Consider the following 22,357-nt stretch of genomic DNA (forward strand, 5'->3'; position numbering starts at 1 on the left):
GCACCCACTTCAACGTTAGCCACTTAGCGGGAGACGATATTTTGTTGTTCAAGAAACTATAAAGAGCCATAACAAAAATAGGATATACGACCACATCTTTATTTTAATTAACTATTTTAAAATGTTGCCACATTTCACCGAATAAACAACTACAAACAAAGTTTCATTTCCAAGTATATTCCCCCAACATGAATACCTTACTGTATAATGTAGCCTAATATGATATTACACAAAAAGATTTGGTTCAGCTCAGAGAACCTGTTCAGCCTGCTCAACTGAATTTAAAAGGGTGTACTTTATCCAAACTTTGGCTGCCAAAGGTTGTAATGGTGCTATGGCACCACCCTGTGTTAAAGACTGGAAGCAAATCTGTAAATATGTCATAGATGTCTGTTAGACTGTAAAAAAACCTTGTAATACTACACTGTGATGACAGTATACTAATAATGTACAAAGTTATATTCTTTTGTGGTGCTGTTGAAGTGTTGCGTTAAACAGAGAGGTGTTTCTGTTATTTAGCTTGCCCTCATTGATATAAACGGGGTGGACACAATAATAAAAACATCTGCCAGTGTAACGTAGTAAAATTCAACAGCACCACAAAAATGTAATTATATCAATATAGATTATTATTAGTTTAGTCTATCAATATAGATTATTAGTTATATAAAGCTAGAGTTGTAGAGTCGTTATTCTTTAATAGTGTGTAAAAAGTGTTGTTTTAAATAGCTGTACTTTTTTGCAAATGCATTCACTGTCTATAACAATAATAATGCAAAATTTTAAATGACTAAATGATTTCTTTGAAAAAATGATAAGCATGTTCTAAATTTCAATCTTAATACATTTGATGAATCTAAATGCCAGATGTGAGATGTTTTCCCTCAGTCAACAGCCAAATATACAGTATATAGTCCACTTGTATTAAAAGAGGAAACAGTAGTTTGTACTGTTATTTGACATAAAATATAATCCAAGTGTTTCATCTTTATTACAACTGCAGGCAATATAGCATTAAAGTACTAAGTGCTATGCAAATCCAAAAGTATTAAAAAGTTTATAAAACACAAATTAAAACTGCAAACAAAAATTGTGCATCATCATTAAATACTAAATGTGATTTGTTTTGGTGCATTTGATGGGATATGTTTATGGAATTAAATACATTTCACATAGAGCATATTGATTTTATAATCAGCATATTGCTTGTCTTAGTATGTAGTTTGCATTTGAATATTGCTTTCAATATTCATGCAGCATAGCATGCCCATATAACAGTCAACAATTAATTGTTGTAAAGTGGTTAGATACTATGACTGTAACTTGCAACTGCAGTGAGTCAAATTATAACCTCAACATTGTCTTTATTGACTGCAATTGAATCTATTAAAATAACGTCACAAAATAAAAGTCAAGTCTAATAGTGTAAGTCACATTCTCATACTGCGTACATGTCTTGTAAAATATTCAGCCTTATGATGCTTTAGGATATAGAAAGACATTCTGTGCTTATCAAGATAAAGGGTTCTTCCACTCATTCTCCTCCTTAGTCTCCATATGAATTTTGGCTTGTTGCAGGTTTCTGTATGTGCCCTGTTGATCTTTGTTTCCTTTTAGGCTCTTAGCGTAACGTGACCTCCAGTCTCTTTCAAAAGCAGCCTTGACGTGTTCCAGGACTGTCACTCCACTCTCTTTAAGATTATTTTTCATCTTGACCACCAGTCCAACTCCTGCATTAATGGCAAAGTCACTCCCAACCCAGTCATGGTTACCTGTGGACAAACAGCAAACCTTAGATATTGTGTTTGTAACAGGTCTCAAGGAAAAATCACTTTGAGTCCCAGCACTGTGCTTTTCTTTCTGGTGTGCATGTTCAAATGTATATGCAGTTTGGTGCTTGTGTGTCAGTTTCTGTGTGTGAGTGAGCAAACATTATAAAGCAATAGTTCCACATTTGGAAAAATACCCTTCTTTGCTGTCTTGCTGAGGGTTAGATGAGAAGATTGATACCATTCACACCATATACTGTGTGTCTGTTAAATATGAAGCTACAGCCAGGAGATGGCTAGCTTAGCTTAGCTAGTCTGGCTCTGTCCAAAGGTGAAGAAATCTGCCTAGCACCCACCTCTAAAGGTGATTAACGCGTTATATCTTGTTAGTTTAACATCGTTAATCGTTACGAAAAACCATAGGTATTTTACGAAGAGTTATGTGCTGGACTATTTCTTGGCCGGGCACTGTGACTTCCTGGAGTCTCTGGTAGCTTGCTTAGCACACCTCACAGTGACAATAAGACTAGTAGTCTCCCATAATCCCTATATACTGTATGATAGATGTAAACTAGCTAGCAACGGATGCATTGACCATGTGTGTGTGGGAGTGTGTTAGTGTTTAGCTCAGCCTCTGACTGAAAGAACTCTGGTTCTTTCTGTTATTTCCCTCCAGTCTCTCTCCTTTCTCCTCTTGTGTTTGTTTATGAAGCGAATTCATAAAGCGAATTGAAACATTTTCAACACGTCAATTCGTGTTGTCCTGGGCGAATATGTGTCTAATCACGTCTTAACTTTGACTGTATGCAAGTACATGGGAAGTTACTGCTCCAAGTCAAGAAAAGTAAAACTGTAAAACTGCAACCTGTTGGTTTTCCACTTTTGTTTTTGTACAGATTGAACGCAATAGTTAACTTTAGTGGTGTTCTTAGGCAGAGTTTTTTTTTTCTTTGGACACAGCCAGGCTAGTTGTTTCCCCCTGTTTTCAGTCTTTGTGCTAAGCTAAGCTAACTGTCTCCTGGCTGTAGCTTCATATTTAACAGATAAACATGAGAGTGGTATTAATCTTCTCATCTAACTCTAGGCCAGAAAGCGAACAAGCCTATTTCCCAAACTATTCTATATTAGTACTATAAAAAAGTACTGTCTAATGTTTTTAAAATAGCACTCGTGCTAAAATCAAGACCCACTAAAATACCTTTAAAATGTGTAAATGCAAATAAAATCGACGTAAAAATGTATGTAAATGTAAATTGAATTTGTTGCAAACACATTATACACTGCCTACCAATGTAGACAGCATTGTCGGTCACCATGTACTTGTTGTGGTTGAGTCCATGTTGAATGTCATCCTCTTTCTCCTTGTGACTAAAAAACCTCTGCAAAAAATTAAGTTTAACAGTGTGTAAGATACCACATCCACTCAATGTAACATTTGCAGTATGAATCAAGAAGTTCACTGCAAATACTAAACTACAGCTTTTGTAAAACATGTTTGGAGGAATTATGCTAACTGACGTACCACCTCTAATGAACAGTTGCGCAGCTGCATGCAGAGCGACTTGAGGGAGGTGACAAAGTTAAAGGTGAGGGGGTGAGTCTTCTTCCAGAAACTTATCAGCAGGCGAACTCTGACTCCTCTCAGTACCACAGCCTCTCTGATCACCTCATCAATAGGTGACCAGTACCTATTGATGCAACCATTGTAATTAGACATGTTTTACAATCTAAAGGCAATGATACACTTACAGTGTGTTTCTCAAATTTAAGTTACTGAAAGATTTGATTTCATTCAATTTTTCATCCCTAGACCAACAAATATAGAATTTATAATTATAAAAACTTATCTGTCACAAGAAACTATGTTTGAATGTCAAAGTTCTTAGGAATATAGAGTTTTAATGTACCTTGTGACTGAGGTTCCTCTGAAACTCCTGTTCACCAGAGGGAGGTAGTCTGTCACGGATATGAAGATAAATGTCTTTGCACTCTGGATGACTTGATAGATGGCGTCTACATCTCTGGTGCGATCTTTAGAGCAGAAGACTTCAGGAGAGGTCTGCAGAAAGGATACATCACTCAGACAAGTTTGTACTCAAAATTATATAAAGATTACAAAAATGATTTAGACGTTTTTGAATATTCGGTTTGTTTCAGTTCATCAAACAAAAGTTGACAAAAGTATCTTTTAATTTACACTCCACTGAAAAATGTTACACTGATGAGGACAACATCATTTGGGTTTATAAGTTTCCAAACTGACAGATTCAGTGTAACATTTTGACAGAGGAGGCTAAAGGGCAAGAAAAACAACAAGGCACATTTCTCCACCCATGTATCACTACTGGAAGAAGTGAGGCACAAGAGCAGGTTGGAGTTGCCAGCAGCTTCTGACAGCATGACTTCATTAGTTCCTGTAGGATGATAAATGTCCTAAATGCAACTGATAAGCGTCTTGTCGCTTAGAGGGTAACAAGATTCATTACTGTCAAATTAGGCTGAGGTACTGAGATATTCAGACTCAAGATGCTCCTCAGCGTGATAGTAACATGATTAATCACCCGCCGTGTGTGTCTGTTATTAGTCGGTAATGAAATTTTTATATGACATTCACCATCTCATCCAGAGTCAGGAAATTGGTGCCTTAAGTGGAATATAAACCAGTCTAAGAATGCATTACGGACACAACCTGTGGGTTGTGCATTTTGTATAGAGTCAATCGTAACATACAGTAAATACTGCAACATAACAAAGTCGTTCCTCACAGAGACATATGCAGTGGCCTGGGTGGTGTTCAGTTGTAGCTCCAGGGCGTCATGTCTCCCGTAGAGGGCTGTAACTCTCTTTGACCAGATGGAGGGGATGTAGTCCCTCTCATGGAGCTGCCAGTAAAATGAAAAGACTCGGTGGAGGTCCAGAGCCAGACAGCTGCAGTTATATACCACCAAGCCCAGTTCTTTCCTCTGTGGGGTGTCAGAAAGGAGCACATAGAGAGAGGTGATGCAGCAGAAAAGTTGCAGTGTAGGTTTGTTTACTGGGTAGACATGCTTTAGCAATGTGAGAGAGGAATTAGAGTTAAATAAAAGGCAAAAGTGATTTTAGATTAAGAATAGTAACACTCTGCGAGAGGATCTGCTCATCTAATAGTAGTAATTTTAAGATTAGAATAGGATCAGGATTTAAAGAGCATTAAAGAGTCTCTAGGCTCAGTGGTGCTTTGAGCTAAATGCTTACATTAGCATGCTAACATGCTGATCATATATAATATTTACCATGTATGGCAACCATAGTAAATATTATACATTTTAGTTGGGCGTATAAGCATGTTGCTAAGTAGCACAAAACACAACAGCTAAGGCTGCTAGTACTTTGTCATAAATCAAAGTACTGGATGAATTGAAATTTTGACCTGATGATGGCGCTAGATGAAAAGTTAAGGTATCACCAAAGTTATTACAATTCATCAATTAATTTGTGTACCACATTTCATGACAAATCCATCAAAGAGTTGTCAAGACATTTCACTCAAAACCACTAATATCAACCTCATGGTGGTGCTAGAGGAAAAGTCAGGGGAGTCAATAGGAGGTATCCACTAGGCAGAGTGGGCATATGTACCAATGGTAAATGGCAATCCATCCAATCATTGTTGAGATATCTCAGCCTGGACCAAAGTGGTGGGTTACCGACCGACCGACAGACCAACATTGCCATCCATAGAGCTGCTAGCATTGCTAAAAACAGCAAAATGAAAAGTGAACAAGAGACAGTTGTTCTAAATATATTCTTGCCTGGCCAGCAGAAATTTGTTTTGTGTTTATTCTATTTTGGTGAGTGACCCAGAAGCAAGCACACAGAGGTTTCAGTCTATTCTACTGAATGTATGGTGAATTTCTGACAGATTCTGCCTTGCTCCCTTTTTGTCTCTCTTCTTTCCTGCTCTTCTATCATTTGCTCTGTACGGAGTGTGTGTATGTGTGCACGCCACTTCCTTCCCTCTAGCTCCTTCGTTAATTACACTGAACAGTAGTTCTACCTCGAGCCAGTATTGAAGCATGAAAACTGCCAGGCAATCACTTCAAGTAGTAGTATGCTAATGCTCCCTGGATCCTCCTCTGTGAATTACTACATGTTAAATGCAAAGGGAAATGCTACTTGTCTTTCTGGACTGCCTCAGGCAGCATCTTCAATCATCCCTGATGCCCATTAAGAGTTGCTGGAGTAACTGTATGTACCGGTGTACAGTGGAATTAATCCAGACTCTGTGTTTCAAGTCCTTGTGGGGTGCCAAGGTCAATTTGTGTACGTCAGCTTTTATTTCTTAGAGACCAAAAGCTACTGTGGCCATTTTGAGGCCAGAAATGAACTGCAGACTTGACCACACCTGACTGCAGGCGCTCATTTATCCTCAGGTTGTTGATGTTTGTTGTTACCTTGGAGAGCGACCTCCAATCCATATCAGCACTCCCGATGTAAATATGCTTCCGATCCACTATCCAGAATGAGGAATGTAGTCGTCCTCTGGTAAGAGCTGTCATATTAACAAAATGAACCTCTGCATCTAGAGAGCGTGAGACAGAGAGACAGACATGGAGTGGTAAGTATGAAAGGTTTGAAAGAATGAGATAGAGAGAATCGAAAATCTGCCAATTGGATCTTGGTCTGTCTGACGGACACGTGGGCAAAGCAAGCAGGCAGCCTGAGAGGCAAAGGCTTCGAAAGGAAACCAGTCAGGTACATTTGCACATTCGTGATTTTTTTACCTTCACTGTGAAGTTTGGCAGACATGAAGGTTGTATGACCCGTGCTGTGGAGCTGCTGGATGGAGCTGCACGGTGTAAATGAACCTACATCTGTTTTCCTTGAGACAAATCAGAGATACTGTATGCGATATGTACAATATTGTGCTTCTGGCCTAAAACAGGCAACTAAAAAAATGACTAAAATTGTCATGAAATACATGGGAATCTTCTTTTAAAAACTGGTTTGTGCACAAGAAATGTTGTCGGGTGAGTTGTTAGGAGCTATAAATCTTCGGTCTAGTTGGCTACAGTGACAAACTACAAATTGCTTTTATAAAATGAAAATATGACAGTCACTCACTGTGTGCTGCCAAGGTCTTCAGTTCAGCAGAGTTAGTCAGACTGCTGGCAATCTTCAGTTTAACCCCACGAGATTTCAGACTGAGCAGTCTCTGGAACAAAAGCTGACCCTGAGGAAGAGAGTGATGTTCTGTATTACTGTAGTTGGGCATCTGAGCAGCGTTTTCTGAATGTCTTTTAAAAGGGCAATACTCACATCTCAGCAGGACTAACCTCATTAAAAGACTATATACAGATTTACTTGAAAATAATTGCATTTCCTCTTACAGAACACCTGGGAAATGCAATTGGTTCATGCTCTGCTGGAATGTAAGGGGATACATTCAGACAGTCTGCCATGACTTTGTACCTGTTTGGCAGTGCTTGGCGTTGTTTCCGGGTCCCAGGGGTTTAAGGCCCAGACAGGTGACACCACCTCAACTGAGTGCTTTGCCTGGTCCAACAGTGTGTGAAAGCCAACAGAGAGAGAGAGGTGGGGTCTGACATCCACGGGAAGAGAGAGGTCGTCTGGAATATTCTCCACAAGCTCGATGCTGAAAGTAACACATGCGCCTTGAGTTTCTGGACCGTTAAAGTGGAACTCAATGATTTTACACATCAAAATCTGTTTATTAAACAGACTTTGATGAACAAAGTCTGTGGAATAAAAAGATGATATCTCTGATTCTGCTGCAGCGATTTTGATACTTTTTCAAAATGAAAACTGTCCATCGTGAGTCTGACGACGTTATAGCAGTGCAATGCTAAATTGGTGGAGTACTCTTTTAAGAGTGTGTAGAAATATGGCACTGTACTCTTTAGGTGACAACACTTACAAAATCCTGAGTTTCCAAGGAACCAGTGAGAAACGAATCAGGAGCGACCTGATAATTTATGAATCCTAGTCCCTAAATAACTCTGAATTGAGGATTATGTAGTAGATAATGATGAGTTACTGGAGAACAGACTTGAGATACTATGTTCATGAATCATTATTTTATGATTAGTTCATAGACATTTTGCACTACACATGAATGCCAACCTTATTTTTTTCTTGCCTTTTTATGTTATCACGTCACACTTGCAGAGCATCTTACCGGCAGTCTCTGCTACAGTTTTCCTCTGTGATACCGTCCTCATCGTCCCCCCAAATGTCCACTGATGAGAAGATCAGCGCCACCAGCACAGCAAAGCAGCAGAGAAGGGCGAAGATGGCAATGCACTTCTGCTGGGTCTGGAAGAGGAGTTAGACACACACACATTAAGCAAAAGTCAGACTTAGTTCTTTAACGTGTTTTTGTGAAGGATGCATGAGCCGCAGCCCTGTAGAACTCATCTCTTCCCCTGTTGTGATACAGCAGGTTAACATCTTGCAGTGAAGACATACAAATGGGAAATGATCAGCCCTTAAATGCTAATGTCCACAGTCAATATCATTGATTAGAGGATAGGATTCATGCTCAATACAACAACAACTACATGTCTTCTTTTGACAGTAGAAACCCTTGAATGGACAACCAGGCTGCAGAGGAATTCAAAACTCTGGAGCAAAAGTTCCCCAGCTTCACAAATCCCACTTTATGCCACAGAGCAGAGGACAAGTGAAGTGGAATGCTCTCCAGCTGACGGCAAATTGATACACACTAAAGCCCAACCATAAGGAATATTGGAAAGCTCTGGTTAATGCTTTTCTGTACACCACCTGCTTTGTTGTTCAAGCGAATCCCAGCTGAAAGGGATTTTATGACCTCTGTGTCAGGATGGATATGCCCAATGTCGCATTTATGACAAGCAATATTAAAGGCTATATTGGTGTGCATGTATGTGTGCACAGTATGTGGTATATACTGGTTGTAATAATGGTGGAGTGACAGTCAGTGTGGTCAGTGGTTATGAAGCAGCAGCCTCATTGCCCTGATCTCGCTCGAGGAGTCTTGATTTTCACTGTTTTAAAAGTGCAGTTAGGCACTTCTGTTTTGCTTACGACTACAGATTTTCACCATCTCATTCCCTGCCCTGTTTGGCTTTGTCGGTTTTGTGAGCTGTCATCACATCTCATTACATATTCTCTTTTGTTGTGTTCAATCAATCAAATGAATTGTATCCCACTGATAAGTTCGGTAGCTTTAACAGCAGCTTTTCTCAGAGAGATGACTCCCAGCTACAACTTTTATAAAATTTGACTATTGAACAGAAGAAAAACACTATTCAGCACCAAGTCATAGAGAAAACAGGGGTTGGAGGATGTTTGTCAACCTCATCTCACACTCTTTTCTACACTGTCTGTTTGGGGCAATGAGGCTGAAAGACTGGTGCAAACCGGATGCACCTTACACTCCTCTGCTGTCCACTGAGCTCTTCATCACATTTAGCAGAGTCAAGGACCATGCTTGACTTGTGGATGTGTACATGGCTGCTAGGAAATAAAGCCTCATGATACAGAACAAGACTGACAGAATGAGACAGGTCAGTCGACTTACAGCTACCGATGCAGTAAGATACAATATTTCCTTCACTTCAGAAACATATAACATTTTCAATAAGTTTCCACAGCTGTTCACTGCAGTAAAAATAACCTTATCACTGAATTTAGAGCTGACACGATTAATTGATTATTCAGTTATTTGATTCAAAGAATGGCAATTGGAAAAATGGATAACTGTCATTTATCAAGCAGAAATGTCCATTATTAGCTGGTTCCAGCTTCACAAAAGTGTGAATTTTCTTATGTGATTTTCTTTTATATCATGGTAAATTGAAAGTTTTGGGGTTTGTTATGTTGGACAAATGTTAAGACAAAACAAATAATTTGAAGACATAGACTTTAGCTGTGAGAAATTGGGATAGTTGTTTTTTTTTATAGATTTGAGATTAAATCATTAAAAGAAAAGGAATTGGCAATAATTTTGATAATCACTAGAATCTATCCAGCAAAAATGACAAACACTAGCTGGTTAGAGCTTCTCATAAATGTGAGAATTTTCTTTTTTCCCTGTTTTATATAAAAATAAATTGAATATCTTTGGGTTCTGTACTGTTGTTTGGACAAAACAATCAATTTGAATATGTACCCTCGGGCTGTGAGAAATTGGGATAGTCATTTTTTAACTATTTTATAGACTGAATCCTTAATTGAAAATGAATTGGCCACAATTTTGATAATCAATAGAATCATCCAAGTCCTTTATCAAGCAAAATGCCAAATATTAGCTGGTTCCAGCTTCCCAAATGTGTGGATTTTCTTCTTTTCTCTGTTTTATATCATTATAAATTGATATATCTGATAATTTTCTGACATTTCACAGGCTAAATGATTAATCGATTATTCCAAGAAATTATTGTTAATTGATAATGAAATTGTTAATCACAGCCCTAACTGTGTTTATTATACACATCTGTGTTTTCACTGGATAACTGAAGAACACATGGAATGAATTTAAGGCTTCATTCAAATGAATCAGTGAATGAATAATGTAATGGAAGGCAGCAAGAAAAGCCTAAGGCAAACATGCACTAAAATCCCACCAACAGACAAAGTGAGAATAATATAACGTATTAAATAGATGCAGAGTGACGCAAGTGTAGTTGAGGGCTGTAAACGTCACCTTCAAGGGCTCCTGTGTGGTCGGTCCCGCCATGAGAGCAGCACTCCTTCAAACTTCTCTGACAGGTGAGAAACAGCAGCTCAGTCACACATCTGTGTCTGTCTGTCCCTCAGCCCGTCCCACTCTGATGTCTTCACTCTTTGTCGCTGTCTTCATCCTGCTGGCTCCTCACTGTCCTGGAAGGTATGTGTGTGTGCACCTCAGCTCCTGGTCTGTTCCATGTCCTGACATGGTTCTGCCAGACTCTGGCTGTGTGTATGTGTGTGTGTGTGTGTGTGCGTGCGAGCTGTATGTGTGCTGCTCACTCTCAGTGGAGGTGGTGAGAGAGATGGAGAAAGACCAACCCCTCTCGTTAAAACGGCCAATACAGAGCTGTAGCTGTGAGCCCCCCCCCCCCCCTCTCCTCGATTCCTCCCTCCTCTTCCTCTTCTCTCTTTATCTTCCTCTTTTTTATCTGCCTTGTGAACAAACCTCATCTGGCAGAAAGCAGTTGGGCTTGGCTTAGACGGGAGGGATGCTGAAACATGCCACTGGTGATCCATTGTGTTTGACAGCTGCTATACAATACCAAATTGTTCACTCATTAGGTGGGATATGTACACACACTCATATGCACCCAGTTCTGATCAGAGAAGACAAAAGAATTTAAAACAGCCCTATAGCTCACATTAATTACTTCAACTGATGACATGACTGTAAGTCAGCAGTATTGTCAGCTTTAATCCCCAATGTGTTTAAATTATTGTAATATATGTGCTTTTCGGTAATGCACCAGATACCAGAGTACTCATTCATGTCACATCACTTGTATACCACTTGTACACCACTGTATATAGCATAAAATCTAAAGTTTTGCTTTTTCCTATCGCACAGAAGTACATCGAAGGGCCTCAGTGGGGAAAAATGAAAATATGCAAATACTTTCTTGCACCCTTTTATTCGCCCCAACCCTTTTCTCACAGCTGAATATAGCATCGCCTAATAGCAGAAAACAACATATGCTGCTGACTGCAGGCAAGCTGCTGCTCTGTTTATGAGTTCACCACTGTAAAGGGAGTAAAGGAAGGACCTGATGGGGGACGAGAGAGAAATGAGATCGAAGGAAGGTGGAAGAGGTTTACGTGGTTGTAACTTCTGATAGTTATAGTAGTGCCCATTAGACTGAACATACACAATGGGCAGCAATCTGCCGTATAGTATCAAAACAAGTTTAATCTGAGGTTTTTTTTGTCACACTAGCTTCTTCTTCTTCTTTCGGCTGCTCCATGTAGTGGTCGCCACAGCGGATGATCTGTTTCCATCTCGCTGACCAACAGGGCCCCGCCCAACCTGGCATGGAAATCTGATGATCCGCATATTTGATTGGCTTTGGCTTTTTATGGCTTTTTACGCCGGATGCCCTTTCCGATGCAACCCTCCCCATTTATCCTGGCTTGGGATGGGCAATTAGGAATACACTGGCTTGTGCATCCCCAGTGGCTGTGGAGCGACCCAGGATTCAGTGTCTTGCCCAAGGACACTTCACCATGTGGACAGGAGGAGGTGGGGATCGAACCACCAACCTTGTGATCAGTAGTTGACATTTGTGGTTTAGAGTGAAATGTCTCGACAACTACTGGGTGGGTGGATTGCTACGAAATTTGGTTCAGACATTCATGTGTCCACAGAATGAATTGTAATAACTTTGGTGATCCTCTGACTTTTCATCTAACGCCATCATCAGGTACAAATTCTAATTCATCCAATGCTTTGGTTTCTGACCAAATACCTGCAAAAATAATGACATTCCCACGAGCCTCAGCTGTACTTTGTGTTTAGTGCTAATTAGCAAATGTTAGCATGCTTACATGCTAAACTAAGAAGGTGAACATGGCAAACATTATAGAGAGCCGAAGTGAAACAGGAACTTCCGGGTTCTGTTCCAGAAGTAAGAAAACCTCATTCAAAATCCCATTGACATTTGCAACTATGCTAATAACTCAAAATCCAGTTTTGGAACAGAGCCTTAAGCCGTAGATATACTTGCTTTTAACTATGCGTTTGCGTACGCATGATGGCTCCCACGCGTATACTGCGTCCGTTTGGCGCGTCGGTTCTGCGCGTCCTCAGAAATTAACACGTTGCGTCCGCAAGATGCACATACTCACACACTCTAGTGTAATCCTCCAGTAACACACTCAGTATATAGGTAAATATGTGAACAATTCCGTTCACGACGCAGCCGGTTGTCTACGCAAATGCATGGTTAAAAAGCAAGTACGCCTATATCTCCGGCTTAACTCAACAGTATGTCGTGCGGCTCGCTTCATGTTTAGATAAGGACAGTAGTTTTTTGAAAAACATTATAATATCGTTGTTTAATCAATATTTATGTTTTTTTCCCCAGTAGGCTACATCACAGCAGAGCCTCTAGCGTGGCTGTAGATTCTTAGTCTTGTTACATTCAGTATATTAAATTACACAGTAATTACACTATAAAAAGATCCCAGCCTGAAGCAGTATTTTAACTTATCTGCTTTACATACTCATGATCAAACTAAGAATTTGTATCAATGAAACAACTGATGATTTGTCAGTGCAATTCCCACAGAGCATGTAGATTAAGGGTGATTTTTAATTATAAAGACTTGTGGAGCACTGTGTGGGATTCCAGAGAGATATAGGTTGCAGAGGAACAAAGTCATAGCAGTGAAACCTGCTGTGTTCGTCTGGGGCAGGTGCCCTCTGCACATCACCCTGTCTGTGAGCGAAAGACAGAGGGGACAGAAAAGTTTGGACCACTTCCCGAGAGAGGTGAATGCTCCTAAAGCTTCACATATGGGGTCAAACAGTCACACTTTCAAAGTCAAACAGGATGGGTTTTTACTGTTTGTGTTAGCTGACACAGAACCACAGGGCAAATTTTAGCTGAGTAAAAACATGAACAAGATCCTCAACTAACGGTCAGTGGCGGTCATGCCAGGAAACTGTTGACATAAACAATTCACCAACAGCACAGTCACCACCATGATGCAACACTGAATACTAATGTATGAAGTGCCTATCAGTCCATTTTCTTTTCCGTTATGTTGAACAGCTGTAAGAGTTCTTTTGATCTGTACACTTTTCAAGGCGCTCTTTGCAGGAGAAAAGTTCAGAGGTCACAGCAGCCATTACAAGTTTATTCCTACTCCCTCCCGGCTCTCTGTACAGGACATCATTATCTCGTAATGTACGGCACAGTTCTCCAACACAAGGGACCAATTATAAATAGTCCTCATCTTTAAGAGCCACACTGCAAGGCACATTCAGACATTTTGCACACAAATGAGCAAATCATAATCCCATGGGCCTACACCGGTAAAGGCTTTTATGCACAGTGTGTGTGTGTGTGTGTGTGTCACAAATATGGTGTTGAAAGAACCTATAGACTACATGACTACATTTGGTCAGTTATTACTTTTTTAAATGCAAGAATGGGAAATGGATCCCTTGGTTTTTCCTCTATCATGTCTTTGCCATTTTAGTAAGTTTTGATTATGCTGTTTCAACAGCATTTCAATGACACTATCTCAGTATGTAGTTAGGTCCTACTTCATGATGAAATATAGTCATTGAAATGCCATGAAAACCGTTATATGTAACCGAGACATCCACAAAACGTTCACTTTTTTAACAAATTTAACCTTTGATTTTGACCTGCAAATCACCTAACCTGTCCTTATAGGCATACATTTATAATCATTTAAAATGACATTTTGTTGCTATTTAGTTACGCAAGAATTATGTCCCCCCCATCCAAACACACCCTATGAGTGCCTATGAAGGACGCCTCAATGTTGGTGTTTCACCTTCACACCAAAGCTCAACAGCAGGTTTCCATGCGTGCACAGGACGCAGTGTTTTTTTTAATGTTGCCATGGCGTCATACTCAGGGAGATATGTGCTGAGTGAAGGCTGACTGGGCGCGACGCCACAGGAGACAGCTGGGCCACATGCCAAAGGGACTGTGGATGGGGTGCAGATAGGGATCCAGCAGTGAAAAAAATGATCCTGTTAGGTTGTCTTGTTCAGAAAGCTCCATAAGTGAGTGTCTGTCCACAGTGGAGCACTGGAGCTAGTTCCGCCTCTACAACAGGCCACATGGTTAAAATAGAGAGGAGGAATGAATTGTTTAATTGATCATTTGATAATGGATTTTTTTTTTTCATGACTATGCACTTTCTGGATGGAAAAAACCCCAAGAATAAACAACTAGAAAACACTCAGTGATGGAAATTATTGACAGTCTGACACCTTTTTCTTTCCTGCTTTTAATTTGTATATGTAACAGGAAACAAAAGGAGGGATAAAATGAGGGGTTTGTACGTTTATATGCTGTTAAAAGTTATGTGGAGGAATGTGGATTATGTTTGTTGGAAAAATGTATAATAAAAAGATAATTTAAAAAAAGAAAGAAAGAAAAGGAGGCTGCACCTCTAATGTGTTGGTTGGATCACAGCTAATGTTTTTTTTTTTGGGAAAATCCCTCGATCATGAATCCTATCTGGGAAGATTGGGACTTTGTACACAGATGAATTGTGCGCAAGTTTAAAATTAGTCAGATTTAGTAAGTTATGATCATTTCAATTTATCATGTTTAGGTAAAATACATCTATCTGATGAAGAGCCAATATGGGATCGAAACATTGCACTCTTTCTAAATGTAATAAAGAAACATATTTTAAGGGAGTATTCTACAGTGTTGCGAGTCCTTGCGAGTATCTACAATTTTCTGGGACTCAGCACCGGGACATGAAGATGTGCGTGCGTTTTGCACACTGACGTTTAGGGAAAATGCAATCAAATTTTGCATTTGTCATCACAGTTTAATTGTAATTGCCCTGTGCATTTAGGAGTTAAGACAATTCATGTCAAACAGGCTACAAGGACAGGAACTTGCCAACTATCTATGAGAAAACCGTAAGGCAAAGCATGCCAAAAATAAATTTAAGAACTTTTTCAGGCTCATTCATATATTTCATATACCAAATTGATGAATATTGGATAAAATGTGTAGGATGTTAAATAATCCCTGCAAAAACTTCTAATTCAAAATGGTGGACAGTCCTTTTGGGCAGAAATATGTGAGAACTACTTTTTTGTTCATAGAATGTAGCTTATCCGCTGTTCATGATTTATAAGCAACATAAAGTGCTTTATGAATGACAAGGTGGTACTACCTGCACCAAAAACTAGTCGATTCTTCCTTTACAGATGGCCTAACTTTCCACCAAATCTTATCTGTCAAGTTGGTTTTGAGATATCCTGCTAAATAATGCAAAGAGAAAACTACTCATGTGAACAGTCATTGATAAAAATGCATAAAAAGGCTACAGATTTAGGCAACTTGTTTCAAGTGGATGCACTTATCCTGAGGCAGCTCTGGTGCCGCCACTTCTTTTTTGTCTTCTTTTTTTTTTTAAATCAGCTCGTTCAACACAAAGAAAAGCAGCAAAGCTAGAACCAGCAAATGTTTGGCATTTTTGCTCGAAAAATGGATTTAAGGAATAATTGATTATAAAAATTGTTGCCAATTTATTTTCGGTTGATCGGCTAATTGATTAAATGGCTGATCATTTCAGCTCTGCCCTGTTTGAGCTTTTGTGTGCAGAAGAGTCCCCAGCTCATGAAAATGATTTATCTGTAATTTTGATCATTTACATACATAGAAGACTGCTCCACTGTTAAAATGCAGGCTTCCAAAGAATATGCTTTAAGTAAAAATGAAGGTTTACAATGCTAAAACACATTGACACTCAGACATGAAAATAAATAAATATCTAGAAGTTCTGTTAGTTAAGATTGTATGATCTTTGGTGTGGGTCTTTTTTGTGTTTGTACGTGTGTACTAGGTGTGTGGCAGCAGTAAAGAAAGTGGCAATCAATTCTTATTGGAGGCAACAGCTCAACTGCACACAAGCTGATGCACCACAAGCATGCAGAATGAATGGGTTTCTATGGATGAAACTAATGCCTCTCCTGGGCTCACGGGATGCTATATTGCATACTGGACAATGTGGCTGGTGAATAAATTCCTCTGAATATATTTTTTACACACTTGAGATACATCTGGATATACTTAAAATATTTAATTTCAGATAATTCAAGCTAGTGGCTGACTTTGTTGTCACATGCCCCTCTTAAATTTAAGTTTTAACTTCACCTCTTCACCTTCCAAAAGGCAGATATACAGTTCAATAAATGGCATGATGTTTGAGAAGTACTTGACACTTATCTCACCTGTTCCAGCTTGTCTCTGCGTCGGAGAAAGATGGATGCAGAGTAGCCCTGCTGCTGGACAGCACTGTAGCTGCTGCTTTTCATTTGGGACACACAGGGCAGGGGTGCTGTGGGAGCCTCCTCTTGCCCCATCGACCTTGGATCATCTGACAGTTCCATTGATGACCTGTGAGCTGCTGCCTGCTGGGGCACAGACAGCCTGATGTACACACACACACACACACTCACAGCCAAGCACACATAGAGATGCTGTCACTCCCGTTGTCCCTCTTTTCTTTTCTATCTATCATTCAGTAGCTGAATCAGCCACCATTGCTCTCTGTGCCGTCTGAGCTACAGTATGCACCCTGCCTGTTTGTGGCCAGAGCACCAATGCCTCCTCACACTCCCACACACTTGTTGGGGAGTGTGTGTGTGTGTGTGTATGTGTGTATGTAGTACAGTCTCCCAGGCGGTATGGGAGAGGCAGACGATGGGGCGGAGGTGCAACAGGAGCTGCAGCACTGGGCAACACACAGAGCAGCAGACAGAGAAGGAGAGTAATCTGATTGAGAAACGTGTGAGGAGACTATCAGACATGAAGACACGTACACACTCTCTCACACACACTCACTCTACTGTATGAAATCTAATTTCTCCCATTTGCACTGCACATACAGAATACAGATACTAGCAGAGACAGAATGTCCTGAAGTACTGTAGCCTCTCCTTAAGAAACCTTTGGCACAGGTCGAGAAAGACACCATATGCCTGCTGTAAAAGGGGCACACACACACACACACACACACACACACACACACACACACGCACACACACACACAAACAAGATGACTGAATATTTTTATAGCCAGCACAATTTATGTTGTGGATACAAAAAGGTGCTGGTGTAAGAAAAATTGACTTTGCACTGATCTAATTCAAAACACAAATCCCCCTGTGGCCACTGTGTCAATACTAGCATAGCTACTGTAAGTAGTCTTTTAGATTAATTAATTCAGTCCTTGTGGAGCATTTTAAAATGAGACCTCCATAGCTGTCATTATTTTTAAAGCAATAGTTCACCATATTGGGAAATGCACTTATTTGCTTTCTTACTGAGAGTTACATGAGAATATTTATACCACGCTCATGTTTTTTTCATAACTGTCCAGTAAAGGCTATAGTCAGCAGCTGGTTACCTTATATTAGCTGAAAAATTGGAAACGGGGAAACAGCTAGTCCGGCTCTTATCACGGTAACAAAATCTGTACACCAACACCTTAAAGGTTCCCTGTGGAGTTTTTGACCTCTAGTAGCACTATGGAGCTGTTTTTCTATGAATGGGCCCCCGTTTTGTTTATCTTGTGCACGTGTGCGTCATCGTGTGCATGCATGAGACAAACAAAATGGGGGTGTTTTCCTGCCAATGGCTTCACACTATTACACTGATCTACAGGTGGTGGTAATGCACCAAGAAATGCAGCAACATGCCAGCAAAGAAGAAGACTGCAAGCTAGTAATACAATGCAAACAATGCAATTCAAACTTTTAAGAAAAATTGCTTTGCAAGTGTTTTATGAGGAAGGAAATGCATTCACCACATGTGTTAGACCTCAAAGATACACACAGTGCATTTTGGTGAGTAACACTGAATGTAAACATAACTTTAGTTTGTTCACAAGAGAACTCCAAATAGCACCTTTAAGGGCTGGGTTATACTTAAAAAGAATTAGTTTGTACGATGTCATCAAATCAAATGTGTTTAAAGTTGTCCCTAACAGCCACACTGGAAGGTGAAGTGAAAAGCTGGTTATCATAGAGAGAGGGGAGATAATTGTTAAATATGGGGATAACGCCACACATTTTTTACAGTCTCTCTTGGAAGGCATTCTAGTGTTGCACTCGGTTTTTCACGTGAAAAGTGAACGAAATAGTTGTATTAAGAATGAAAAAAGAGAGCTTGGCAGTTCAAACCCTGCCTCCTTTCTCACCTTTGCACAGCTGGCCAGTCACAGCATGAACATTGGCCATCCGACAAGCAGTTCTGACGAAGCATACTGGCTGCTCTAGTCTCTGCTGGTTGCCTGGCAACCTCATGGTGAAGACAAGACCAGCCAAGAAAAGTCCGGCATATAACCCCTGTAAAACTGCGACCTGTTGTTTGTCCACTTTTGTTTTTGTACAGAAACGAGATATAACGTGTGAAGTGGTGTGCTTTAGAGGTGCTAGTCAGATTTTGTTACCTTCAGACAGAGCAAGGCTAGCTGTTTGCCCCTGTTCCCAGTCTTTATGCTAAGTTAGGCTAACCGCTGCTAACCGCTGCTGGCTGCAGTCAATCTGAGTGGTACCACTCAGATTGATACCTGAGTGGCAGCAATCATCTCGCATATTTACCAAAATGCTGAACTATTGCTTTAACATTATCTCTTTTTTTTTTACATTGAGGTTGCTAATCTTTCAGCTTTTCAACAGTAAAGGTCAATCGTTACTTTTGATGGACTATACATACCTAACTGTGTTTGTGCATTACTTCTGCACCACCCTATAGTGGATTTGAACACTGAATTTGTTGCCAAAGCATTGTTTACCTTTTTCCAATTGTTCTCCTCATGTTGTTCTCCTCCTCAATGCCCATAAGCAATGATGGTCCACCAATGAGGAGATGCAGAACATGTAAATGCCTCCAGAATCCTGCACACACACAGCGTAGCATCATACATCTTATTCACTCTGAGGCCGCATAGGTGCTAAATCATCAGTGGCAGTTCAAATTACACCGAATAGCACATAGGGGACATCATCTGGCAAATATTTTATATTCATACTAATTTTTTATTTGCCTACATGTGCAAATGAACACATAAACCTTTTTTATTTTAAGGAGGTCCAGACTGACACCTCAGAGCCAAAAAAGCAGTGATATGAATATTTTATTTATATTCAATAAATGCAGGGAACCTGAAAACTAAGTGGGAACAATTCAGCCAAACTGTTCCCACTTAGGTGAACACCTGCAGAAGCGCTGATGTGCACCAGCAGCTGCAGTCAATGTTGCTAGCAAGGGAGAAAAGCCCTGACACAGCTTTAAGGATTAAGGAAGTAGAGCAGAATATCTGGAGACATACAATTACTAGTGCAGTGGCTCTGGCAGTGGGGCCTCTAAAACCTAATTTGTCGTGTGTACTTGCCTCTGCAAAGAATGAGAAAGGGGCCTGAAAGGGAGGGGGATTGGGCTTCTTGTGGAGGAAGGATCTGGGAGGTTGTAACTTCAGAGTGGGGTGATACAGAGGAAGAAGAAGTACTGAAATACTTTTTACTTATGTATACCACAATACTAAAATGTGAAAATACTTTGTTACAAGAAATTCAAGAAAACACCTGCCTTTAAAAATTTTACTTAACCATGCAATAACTTATTTTTTGTCGATTTGGGGGCAGCAACAAGCTGTGAACACAACCCTGACATAATATCACCTTTTAATGGTTATATTGATAACAAACATAGACAGATTAAAAAACAAAACATCCACAGAGCTTTTAGAAAGGTGTGGAATAAAATCATCACTTTTCCTAAAAAAATATTATGATTGTGAATTAATCATTTAAAAAATGTTGACGGGTCCAACATGAATGTTTTGTTTATCTCTGTGTGAGATGTTTGACGTTTGTTTCCTGCTTCTAACAAGTCTTGTGAGCCAATAGTATAATGGAGTTGGTATCACATGGTATAGTTGCCAGTGTGGAAAAAACGTACACTGATGTTAGTACATATTAGCTAACTTAGTTTAATAGTCTGAACAACAATAATCCATAAAATTACAACTCTGCATATTTAAACAAAATCAACTAATCAACAACTACCAACAATCATAGTCCTTACAACCTTAACTAATGTGTTGTCACCGGTTAGATTAGATTAGAAAAATAACAGCTTCAATCCCTGAGGAGCTACGTTAGCTTTAGTGACGGTTGCGTCCAATTACATACAGTTCCCTCAAACAATGTAACGTTATAACGAAGCTGCGTATCAGAGGGGATTTAGAAATGGGCCAGGGTCCGACATAACCGATGGCCTGGGGCCAAAACAATCAGGGCAACCTGACTGACCAGTCACTGGTCTGTCCGGGCCGGTGGCGGACTGGTCTGCTTATGAAAGGATCGTCGCTCTTCTTTAAGAACGGAGTGGACGTGGGATCCCAATATATTACCAATGTGTCATGTCGAAGGTTCAGAACTACTGTAAATCTGCTTATTATAGTGTTTAGACCCAAAACTTGATTGTTATTGAGGGTGTCATCTCATATAGCAGTCTAATGTTAGCCCTATTATGAGACACTTTGTTGAGGTACTTGTGGCTAGCTAGCCATTTAGCCAGCTGCATTGAGCTCAACAGCTACGGTACTCACGTTAATATAAAAATCTGAAAATACTGACATGATCATACAGTCATCCTTTCTCCCTGTAGCCACTGTTGTTGTGTGGCGCTCAGCTGTTTTTTATAATCCGCTATGAGATTTGTTTTCAGCAAGAAAACACTTTAACTGATGTTAGGTAAACACTACGCTAACACTAATGCTAGCTAACGTCAACTTTTACTGTAGCTGTCTAATGTCGAGCACTGTGGGTTTCAATAGCATCCCTACAATGTACTGTACTGTACTCTTTGATTGGATTAAAATGTAAATATTTGCCTCACGTCTTATAGTGTAAGGATGATTGAAATGTAATTTTATGGTAAGTGTTGCAATATAGCGCCCCTATTATTATTAAATGATGGCGTCAAAAGGGTTATCTAAAGCTAGCTAGCCATATCCTAAGATTACCATTGACAACTTTACACGAAACACCACTGCACAAAGTAAGCTACATTTATAGCTAATGTATAGCTATATGTTGCTAAATGAATTAATTACTCTATCAGGAAAGACTCCTCACTTGATGTGACTGAGTCCGAGTCTCACTCCACTCGACCATGAAATATGCAGGTTGTGCATCAAACTTTCAACCACTGGAATGGAGTGGAAGGGGGGAGGGGGAGTGCGTCATCTAGTGGCTGGATGTTATCAATAGCACCTTTAAGTTAATATGGTGAACTTGTTAGCAAACAGTTGCTTATTTACACACCCAGCAGTTACGGAGAAACATCATCATTCATTTGGAGTCGTGTTTCTTTCCACATGGCGAGTATAAGTCCAATATTCACTCTCCTTTTAGCTGCAGTTAAAAACAATGAGCTGTGAGATGCTACAAAGCTCTGTAGAGACGATGGGGACTACAGAGGCGGTGATAATTCTCTGTGGATTCATCACTCCTAGCAACACCTTTCACGTTACACATTTAAACCTTCCTCATTATAGAAATAATATAGTCACTTCACATAAAAGTAGTCTACAGAAGTAGTATCAACAAAATATACTTAGAATATCACAAGTACTAATAATGCAGAATAACCCCTTTCAGTGTTAAATTATTATTGATGCATTAACATGTAAGCAGCATTTTAATGTTCTAGAGGGTGGACCTGAAGCTAATTTTAACTACTTAATACTGTTGTATAGTTTAAGCTATGATGCTTTATAATCTGATCATTTGCTTTGCATGCAAAATTTGAATATGCAAAGTAACTCCAGCTGTCATTTAAATGTAGTGGAGCAAAAAGTGC

At 39.8% G+C, this 22,357-nt stretch overlaps 1 protein-coding gene across 5 annotated transcripts; it reads right to left on the reverse strand.

Annotated features, from left to right (window-relative positions):
- Positions 1-78: 78 nt before the first annotated feature.
- On the reverse strand, positions 79-21,685 carry pld5 (phospholipase D family, member 5). 5 transcript variants are annotated; one of them, XM_044190927.1, is made up of 12 exons: positions 21,631-21,685; positions 19,284-19,386; positions 16,717-16,939; positions 7,948-8,084; positions 7,221-7,404; positions 6,873-6,981; positions 6,203-6,330; positions 4,535-4,732; positions 3,677-3,828; positions 3,292-3,457; positions 3,058-3,148; positions 79-1,772 (listed from the first exon to the last, which is right to left on the reverse strand). In XM_044190927.1, the coding sequence occupies exons 2-12, from the start codon at positions 19,328-19,330 to the stop codon at positions 1,513-1,515; spliced, it is 1,695 nt and encodes a 564-aa protein (XP_044046862.1). In that variant the 5' UTR covers positions 19,331-19,386; positions 21,631-21,685; the 3' UTR covers positions 79-1,512. The 5 variants fall into 5 exon arrangements, with proteins under 5 accessions (XP_044046862.1, XP_044046863.1, XP_044046865.1 ...); XM_044190928.1 differs by having other exon boundaries at positions 16,717-17,469; positions 21,631-21,661; XM_044190930.1 differs by lacking the exons at positions 19,284-19,386; positions 21,631-21,685 and adding an exon at positions 10,456-10,631 and having other exon boundaries at positions 16,717-16,839.
- Between the last annotated feature and the right edge of the window lie 672 nt (positions 21,686-22,357).

This window comes from Siniperca chuatsi, linkage group LG3 (genome assembly GCF_020085105.1).
Source record: "Siniperca chuatsi isolate FFG_IHB_CAS linkage group LG3, ASM2008510v1, whole genome shotgun sequence".
Lineage (NCBI taxonomy): Eukaryota > Metazoa > Chordata > Actinopteri > Centrarchiformes > Sinipercidae > Siniperca > Siniperca chuatsi.